This window comes from Benincasa hispida, chromosome 11 (assembly GCF_009727055.1).
Source record: "Benincasa hispida cultivar B227 chromosome 11, ASM972705v1, whole genome shotgun sequence".
Lineage (NCBI taxonomy): Eukaryota > Viridiplantae > Streptophyta > Magnoliopsida > Cucurbitales > Cucurbitaceae > Benincasa > Benincasa hispida.
This window is the reverse complement of record NC_052359.1, coordinates 22,207,169-22,216,605: the sequence shown is the minus strand read 5'-3', so window position 1 is coordinate 22,216,605 and position 9,437 is coordinate 22,207,169. Positions and strand designations below refer to the sequence as shown.

Sequence of the window (9,437 nt, the reverse complement as noted above, 5' to 3'; positions counted from 1 at the left end):
TAATCTTTTGGAGGTTCCTCTTTCTAATGGCAGCTACACTTGGTCCCGAGAAGGCAGTTTTGCTACAAGGTCACTAGTCGACCGGTTTTTTGTTACTAAAGTTTGGGGTGATGAGTTTGAAAATACTGGAGTCAGCTGACAAGCTCGATTATTTTCAGATCATTTCCCTTTATCACTTGAAGCTGGATCTTTCAACTGGGGCCCTTCTCCTTTTTGATTTTGCAATAGCTGGCTGCAAAATAAAGAATGTTCCAAAATCAGAGTCACCAAAGGTATGAGGAAGTTTAATAATTTCATTGGTCAAGCTAATCTTTTGAAAATTCCTCTTTCTAATGGCAGCTACACTTGGCCCCGAGAAGGCAATTCTGCTACAATGTCACTAATCGACCGGTTTTTTGTTGCTAAAGTTTGGAATGATGAATTTGAAAATACTGGAGTCAGCTGACAAGTTCGATTATTTTCAGATCATTTCCCTTTATTATTTGAAGCTGGATCTTTCAATTGGGCCCTTTGCCTTTGCGATTTTGCAATTGCTGGCTGCAAAATAAAGAATGTTCCAAAATCATTAAAAGGACTTGGAATAGTAGTAGATCGGCTGGATGGGCTGGTTTTGCTCTTAGTACTAAGATGAGAAAGGTGAAAAGCGCAGTTTAAGCATCGTTTACTGATTATCAGGAACTGCAGAAAAGAAAGGAAGAGGAATTACTAAAAGAAATTGAAAAATGGGATGCTTTGGCCGAAACAGTCAATTTTTCAGATTTGGAATTTGATATTAGAACATCTTTGAAGGCAGAATTGATGTCAATATACAGGATAGAGGAGCTAAATTTATTGCAAAAGAGCAAGTTGAATTGGATAAGGTTCGGAGGTGAAAATACAAGTTTCTTTCATCGGTTTTTAGCAGCCAAAAAGATGAGAAATTTAATAACTGAATTGGTAAATGACCAAGGGGAACCAACCAAATTTTTTCGAGAAATTGAAAGTCTAATCTTGGGATTTTATGAGCAATTATACTCTAGAGTTCCCGGAGTTAGATTCATGCCATTGAACTTGGATTGGCCTTGCTACAATCCAGAATGCTGTTCTTACAGGTAGATTTTCAGAGTCAGAATTGAAGTCAGCAGTTAAGGCACTTGGTAAGAGTAAAGCTCTAGGTCCGAACGGCTTCACAGGTGAATTTCTCCTAAAATTCTGGAACTTAGTAAAGTTGAATTTCCAGTCTTTATTTGAAGATTTTTACAAGAATGGCAAGCTAAATGCATGCATTCAGGAAAATTTTATTTGTTTAATTCAAAAGAAAGAGAATGCTACTGCTGTTAAGGACTTCCAACCAATTAGTCTCACTACTTTAGCTTACAAAATTATTGCTAAGGTTCTTGCTAAGAGGTTGGAAAAAATTATGCCTTCCATTATTGCTCCAACTCAAAGTGCCTTCAAAGAAGGAAGGCAACTTTTGGATCCAATTTTGATTGCTAATGAGGTGGTGGAGGAATATCGAGTTAAAAAGAAGAAGGGATGGATTATGAAACTAGACCTTGAAAAAGCATTCGACCGTGTTGATTGGAGTTTTCTTGAAAAGATTTTGTTTGACCATGTTGATTGGAGTTTTCTTGAAAAGATTTTGTTGAATAAAAAGTTTGATAAAAAAATGGGTCAAATGGATTTTGGGATGTATTAAGAGTCCTAGATACTCAGTTTTCATTAATGGTATGAAGAATCATAGCATCAAGAGGAATTAGGCAAGGTGATCCCCTTTCGCCCTTTCTTTTTCTTCTTGTTAGTGAAGTATTGGGAACTCTTGTGGCAAAGCTTCATCAGAACGGACTGTTTGAAGGTTTTGTGGTGGGAAAGGAGAAGACTCATGTATCCTTACTTCAATTTGCAGATGATACATTAATTTTTTGCAAGTTTGATAATAATATGCTTGCAAAACTAAAGCAAACCATTGATTTCTTTGAATGGTGTTCAGGCCAGAAAGTAAATGGGGAGAAATCAGCCTTGTGCGGAGTTAATGTGGATGAAACTGAGTTGCTGTCTGCTGCTGCAAGTTTAAATTGTAAAGCTGCATTTACCTATCCTCTATCTTGGGTTACCATTGGGTGGTTACCCTAAACAGGTTTCTTTTTGGCAACCAGTAATAGATAAAATTCATGCTAAACTTGATAAATGGAAGAGATTTAATCTATCTAGAGGAGGGAGAGAAACTTTATGTAAGTCAGTTTTATCCAACCTCCCCACATATTATATGTCAACTTTCTTAATGTCAGAATCAGTCATCTCAATCTTAGAAAGAATCTTGAGGAATTTCTTTTGGGAAGGTTATAATGGTAGCAAGATCAATCATTTGGTAAAATGGGACCTTGTGTCAAGGTCTCAAGCAGATGGAGGCCTTGGTTTGGGGGTTTTTAAGGCAAAAAATCTGGCTCTCTTAGCAAAGTGGGGTTGGAGATATATTGAAGAGGAAGATTCTCTTTGAAGTCAGATAGTTAGAAGCATTAACGGTAAAAATACCTACAATTGGCACACGACGGGTAGAGAAGGAAGAAGGTTGAGAAGTCCCTAGATTAGTATATCGAGAACTTGGTTGAAGGTGGATACTTTGGCTACCTTTAAGCTTGGAAATGGTAGATGAATCACTTTCTGGTTAGATACTTGGGAAGCTTCAACTCTGCTTTGCACTCTTTTTCCAAAACTTTATAGAGTAGCTTTACTTCCGACTGGATCGGTAGTGGACCACTGGGATAATTCTTTGGCGTCTTGGTCAATCACCTTTTGCCGTTTACTCAAGGAGGAGGAAATAGTAGAGATTCAGGGTTTGCTCGGCCAACTATCTAATAGGAGAGTGATAGATGACTTTGATAGGTCATTGGAGGAATGGGATTTTTTCAGTAAAATCTCTGACAAAACATTTATCTCCTTTCTCACTAATGGACAAATTCATCTGTAAAGGCCTTATGGAAGACAAACTGCCCTAGGCGTGTTAGCATCCTTGTGTGGATAATGTTTTATGGTCACCTGAATGTTTCTTCAATAATGCAACAAAATAGGCCTGCTAATTGTCTCTCCCCATCCATTTGTCTGTTTTTGTAAACAGCATGAAGAAGATGCACAGCATCTGTTTTTCAGTTTCCCTTACTCAGAAAATTGTTGGGAGAAATTGTTAACGATTTTGAACTTATCATGGGCTTTTAGCAACAATTTTAAAGAAAACTTACAGCAGCTCCTTTTGGTTTCACATTTTAATAAAAATTATAGTTTGATTTGGATCAACGTGGTCAAGGATTTGCGAACGAGATATGGTTTGAAAGAAATAAAAGAGTGTTTCATGATAGGTCCCTTTGTTGGTTGGATCGGTTTGAGATTGCCCGAAGGAATGCCTCTTTGTGGTGCATATTGTCAAAACAATTTGATGACTATTCTATTAGGATTTTTGCTCAAATTGGAGAACATTCATCTTTCCGGTCCATTAATGGAGTCACGGACAGATTTATTTTGTATTTCATTTGCTGTATTTCTGGTTCTTGTGGTTGTATCTATGGTTTAGTTTGTATTTTTGCATGGATGTAGTCTATTTTGGTTTATTAACTCTTCATTGTAAGGGCTTTCTTTTCCTTTAAATTTAGTTTGTAGGAAATGATGAGGGCGCTATGGGGTTGTCAACCTAGTTGAGATGTCTGGATGCGCCTCCTAATTCATAGAACTCATATTTTAAGCTCTTGGTATATCTCTCCTGTACTTTGAGCTTTGTCTCGCTTTATTATATCAATAAAGAGACTTGTTTCCCTTTCAAAAAAAAAAAAAAAAGAAGAAAAAAAAAAAGAGGCTAATGCTCAAAATATAAAAATAATTTTTTTATGCTTTATGCTCTTTATATAACTCTCTTGTACTTTGAGCATTAGTCTGTCTTAATTTTATCAATAAAGAGACTTGTTTCCCTTTCAAAAAAAAAAAAAAAGAAGAAAAAAAAAAAGAGGCTAATGCTCAAAATATAAAAATAATAATAAGAAGACAGAAAGCAATCCTTCTACTAGAATACAAAAGACTATGCAGGAAAAACAAAAGCATTCCAATTTAAATAAATATCTTGAATAATCCTGCAAAGAACTTGGAGATTGAGCACCAAGAAGAGACATTGATCTAAGCAAACTCAAACTGATCAAACAAAAAAAACATGTTGATTCGTTCAAACCAAATCTCTGTGAGAATAGCTTTAGCTACATTTTCCCATAGCAACTGAGGTTGAGACTTCAAAAAAGATCCTACCAATAACTTAGTTGCATTTTCATTGAATGAGATGCCAACTCCTTTGAAGTCATATTTGTGCAAAGTCTCTGCCGAGTTTAAAATTTATTGTTTTGTTTTATTTTTTTTGTTTTTCAAGTGATGATGTTCCCTTTTTTAAGATTCTTGATTGTGAGAAAGAGAAATAGGTTGTTTCGGGAATATGCTAATGAAAAGTTTATTGGCATCATAGCCGTGCAGTTGGATATCGTTTTGGACCACATCTTGGGGACACTGTTCCCGTGCTTATCAATTATTGCACAAGTGCCTCTGAAAGTGATGAAGAGCTTCGTGAGTACAGTTTACAGGTAACCTTCTCACTTTTTTTGGTTAAAAACTTATGCTCACTATCAATTTCGGTTTTTATAATTAAACTTTGATGCTTCTCTTATATTGCTAAAGTGGAATTTTGATTGCAGGCTCTAGAAAGTTTTCTTCTAAGGTGCCCCAGGGATATTTCATCCTATTGTGATGATATTCTTCATCTTACCTTGGAGTATTTAAGTTATGATCCAAATTTCACTGATAATATGGAAGAAGATACTGATGATGAGACTCATGAAGAAGAGGAAGAAGAGTAATATATATTCTTTTTGGATTTTTGTTTTTAATTCTGTTAATGTACATATGGACTTGTCCATTTGTGGTGGAGTTACATATTTGATATTTAACTTTTTTTTTTCCCTGCAAGAGAAAACAAAAATTTTATTGAAATAATGAAAAGAGACTAATGCTAAAAACTACGAGTATCCTAAGAAGGGAAAAGAAACAAAAAGAACAAAACATAGGAAATATAAGATAGTAGAATTATGAGTGTGTTGACCTGGTTGAGAGATCCGAATGCACCTGTTAATCCCTCGTATTCACGCTTACTTTGTCTCATTGTAATTCGAGCAATAGTCTTTTCATTTCATTAACGAAAAGTTATGATTCCGTTTAAAAAAAAAAGAGAATTATAAAGGATAGTTAAAAGCATTCCAATTTAGTTGTAATTCTTGAGTGGTGATATTTGACGTATAACTGATACCATGTTGCAGTGAAAGTGCCAATGAATATACGGATGATGAAGATCTCAGCTGGAAAGTTCGACGTGCAGCTGCTAAATGCTTATCAGCTTTAATTGTATCACGGCCAGAGATGCTTTCAAGACTATATGAGGAGGTACTTTAACTCTTTGTGGAAGCTAAAGTCTCTATCCTCATCTTATTTCATTTGATATTTTTCAGTGTATCTCCAATTGACCTAGGCTTTAACTATGGTGTTTGTTTCTGAACTTTGAACTAACTATAGCTATCTTGATCTAATTCTGATGTTTAGAGAAGTAATTTGTTCTTGAATTACATTGTTTTCTTTTTTCAATTTATAATTTATAATTTTTTTTATTGTCCGCTAATGTTTCAAGTTTTTCTCATATTTGCAGGCTTGTCCAAAATTGATCGATAGATTTAAAGAGAGGGAAGAAAATGTCAAGGTAGTAGGCACGTGGTAATTCAGATTCAAATACAAATACTCACTTGCACCTGTAATGGATGGTTATTGTTTGTACGCAGATGGATGTATTTAGTACTTTTATTGAACTGTTGCGCCAAACTGGAAATGTAACAAAAGGGCAGGTTGACATTAATGAATTGAGGCAAGTTCTTTTGTTCTATAAAGGTTTTTGATTCATTTGTACCTTGGCTTGGTTGTGTGTGTGGTGTATGTGTGTGTGTGTGTGTGTGTTTTGTGCATTTTCTGTGATGGTTTAATGGTGTAAGCCATGTTTTTTCATGGTGCAAATGAAAGGATATTGTAATGAGCAAAACAAAGAAACAGGCCCAAAGTAAAAGGAAGGAGCTAAAGGAAGAAACAATGTAGGCAAGCGCCAGAAAACTGTACTAAAAAGGCTCTAATTGTTGAGGAAAATAGACAAGGATAAGTACAAACTGGTCAAGGACACCCAAAGGAAGGCAATTGAGGTCTACCTGAGACAGAAAGATATAATATTGTTCATATCTTTTAGGAAGAAGTCAATGATAGTGATCCTTGTTACCATTTCTTTTCCTCTAAACAAAGAAACCAACGCTTATAAAGTAGAGCGAAAGTTGCAAATTTTTTTTAACGTGGATAATGTACTGTTATTGGTCCATTCTTCATTGGGATTTTAATTCTAGTTTGGAATGAATTTAAAATCTGTCAAAGATGCCACAGAGCCTAGAAATTATTTCAGATAAGAATGATTTCATTCAATACTTTGATGGCACTACACAGTAGTATTTCTTTTGGCTCTTGTAATTTTTTGTGTTTTCTTGTTTAATTGGGTATTTGCTTTTCTTTTCTCCCGTTTGGGAGATAGTATGCTTTGACTTTTTCCATTTTTTTTTTCATCCATCAATGAAAAGTTTGTTTCTCGTTAAAATATTTCAATCCAACAATATATAATACAGGGGGTTTTAGGATTCATGTTATAGAGGTTATTGTTTGGTAGGAATCCAAAATTTCCATAGGATGGACATCTGAATTACTCTGTTTGTACTGTTTGAATAGAGGATACCCAGACATTTTAGCCCATCGGTAGGATGCCCATACGGGATGCATCTCAAGAGATTTTGATGCCTAAATGGGTTTCCAAGATTTTCATGTCGAGGACATCTTTATACTTGTTTGCACATCCTCTTTCTTATTATATATATATATATATATATATATATATTTTTTATTTATTTATTTCATCAATTTTTGTTATTTTTTTAAATATACATAAAATAGATCAAATGTATTCATTCAGTAATAAACAACTCTACTATGGGATTAACTATATTTATATTTTTCATTTAGACATAAAATAAACTCCATTTAATGTATATTATATAGCTCAATTTATTTTGTAAAATTTCCGATTTATTTAGTGCCCTATGGCCCTTGGATTTTTGTGTTGAATGAAATTGGGGAGCAAACTTGCTTTCCTATTTATTTGCATATTTGCAGCCAATAACCATAATTACAATGAGGTGGTAGTTTTGATTGGTTTAACCCATAATGGGATCTCTAAGTTCCAGCTTGAAGCCTTTTTTTGTAGGCCTCCCGAATTGATATTCAAGATTAATTAGGAGGCAGTGATCATGGCTTCTCAATCTTTTTCACCAGTTATAAGGAAATTCCTTTCTCAGTTCCTTCATAGTTTTCATCTTTAGTTAAGGCTTTGGGTATACAATGAAATTCACCCTTCTTCCCCTCTCGTAAAGTTCTAGGGAGTCGAGGCAGCTTGTGTTGTCAGTCAGAGTTGGATTTTTGCTTTGAACATTAGAGATCGGGAGAGTACTTTCTTTAGGTTGCTCTATATAGGGTGGATGGTTTCTTGTTTGCTGTTTTTGAAAGTTTTAAGTTGTGGCTGTTTAATTTATCTTGTTGGGCTTTGTGTCGTCCACCTGTTGGAAGATTATAGAGCGTTATGAGAAAGTTACTTTTCAAGTTTCTTGGTGTTGGTTCATCAAAAGCTTCTTTCATCAGATTTTAGTTCGTGTATCGTTGATGAGTTTTCAGTTTGCTCAGTCTGCTCTTTGTTGGTCTTTTGTTTGGTGGTGGTCATTTTTTTTGGATTTCTTCGGTAGCTTTATAGTAGCCTTTGTTTTTCTGTAGTTGAAGGCAATTTGTCGGTTATAGTTGTTTGAAAGTTTATATATATATTTTTTGAAAAAGGAAACCAAGACTTTTCATTAAGTAAATGAAAAGAGACTAGTGCTCAAAGATACAATAAGAAAGATGCAAAAGGAAAAGACAAACTTAAGAGACAAAAGTTCCAAAAGCATAAACAAAACAACATAACAAAAGGAAGCATAAAACCAGAATAGCAAACTAATAAGTTGATAAAAAACATTCCAGCTACGGGAGTTGTCTTGAATTGAATAGCCCTCAAAGGACTTGGATAGAGAACAACAAGAAGAATGTTTGAAAGTTTATCTATATTTGGTTGTATTTGTTTTTCGTTTTTTCCCTCTTTGTGAGAGTTTCTATTTCCTAAACATTTAATCCTGTTCACTACATCAGTGAGAAGTTGTTTCTTGTTTCAAAAAAAATTAGAAGGCATTGATGTATTAGTTCTTTTGGGGAGGGGCTTCTCGCCTCTCTTCCCCTAGGCTGTTCATTTTGTGATTAATACATATCCTTCTCTTTCTTATAGAAAGAAAAGGATATTCAAGATTAGTGAAGTTGAATTCTGATTTTCTTCCTTCCAGTACATAAGCAAATAACTATTTTGAAGATTAGCTGGGTTAGCTGACTATTTATTTGCATATTTGCAGCCATTAATAATTACAATATGGTGGTAGCTTTAATTGGTTTAAACCATAATGAGATCTCTAAGTTGTTCCAGTTTGAAGCCTCTCTATAGGCCTCCCATCTTGTATTTCTGAATTGATAATCAAGATTAATGAAGTTCAATTCTGATTTTCTTCCGTTCAGTTCATAACATGGTCCTTGATTAGTTTTTTTTCTCCCTACTAGTTATTTATTTTTAGTTTTTATGATTAATAAAATGCTACTTCTATTGATTTATTGGCAATTGTGTGCAGTCCTAGGTGGTTGTTAAATCAAGAAGTGCCAAAGATCGTGAAATCTATAAATAGGCAGCTACGGGAGAAATCTATCAAGACAAAGGTAAAGAAATTGTTGGTGGCAGTTCTGAATTTTGTATGGTCCATTTAACTTTTATGCTCTGTAGGTTGGTGCATTTTCCGTCTTGAAAGAGCTTGTGGTTGTCTTACCCGATTGTCTTGCTGATCACATAGGATCGCTCATTCCAGGAATTGAAAAAGCATTAAGTGTATGCACTATTATCATCTTCTGCTGCTTTGCATATATGTTCTAGCAATTGATTTTTATCTGTTGTGATGCCTACATTCTTTCCCTTCCCTTATTCTAACGTGGTTTTTCTTTTTTAACTTTGCAGGATAAATCATCTACCTCAAATTTGAAGATAGAAGCTCTTATTTTCACTAGATTGGTGTTGGCTTCAAATTCTCCTTCAGTTTTCCATCCTTATATCAAGGTAACAAGAAAACAAGTCACCTGGCTAAAATACATTGTAGCATACTAAAATCTGTATGTTTCCTGTGTTAAAGTATCATTCTGGTCCTTGCACTTGGAGACTTATTAAATTTCTTAGGTCTTGTACTTTC

General features: G+C 34.6%; 1 protein-coding gene and 1 long non-coding RNA gene across 3 annotated transcripts in view; both read left to right on the top strand.

Moving 5' to 3' along the window:
• Nucleotides 1-349, top strand: part of LOC120090283 — a 5,008-nt gene extending 4,659 nt beyond the window's left edge. Inside the window, exon 3 of the long non-coding RNA XR_005485497.1 lies at nt 273-349. This is a non-coding gene — a long non-coding RNA (uncharacterized LOC120090283). The remainder of the gene's footprint in view (nt 1-272) is intronic.
• Nucleotides 1-9,437, top strand: part of LOC120090282 (cullin-associated NEDD8-dissociated protein 1) — a 48,959-nt gene that overhangs the window by 11,874 nt on the left and 27,648 nt on the right. Inside the window, exons 1-9 of one of the 2 annotated variants that reach the window (XM_039047853.1) lie at nt 3,664-3,719; nt 4,475-4,589; nt 4,701-4,858; nt 5,319-5,442; nt 5,702-5,752; nt 5,832-5,914; nt 8,832-8,916; nt 8,981-9,082; nt 9,209-9,307. In XM_039047853.1, coding sequence (XP_038903781.1) covers nt 3,679-3,719; nt 4,475-4,589; nt 4,701-4,858; nt 5,319-5,442; nt 5,702-5,752; nt 5,832-5,914; nt 8,832-8,916; nt 8,981-9,082; nt 9,209-9,307 — 858 coding nt within the window. In that variant the 5' untranslated portion in view covers nt 3,664-3,678. Of the gene's footprint in view, nt 1-3,663; nt 3,720-4,474; nt 4,590-4,700; nt 4,859-5,318; nt 5,443-5,701; nt 5,753-5,831; nt 5,915-8,831; nt 8,917-8,980; nt 9,083-9,208; nt 9,308-9,437 lie in introns of those variants that run through there. The other variant, XM_039047851.1, reaches the window with a different exon arrangement.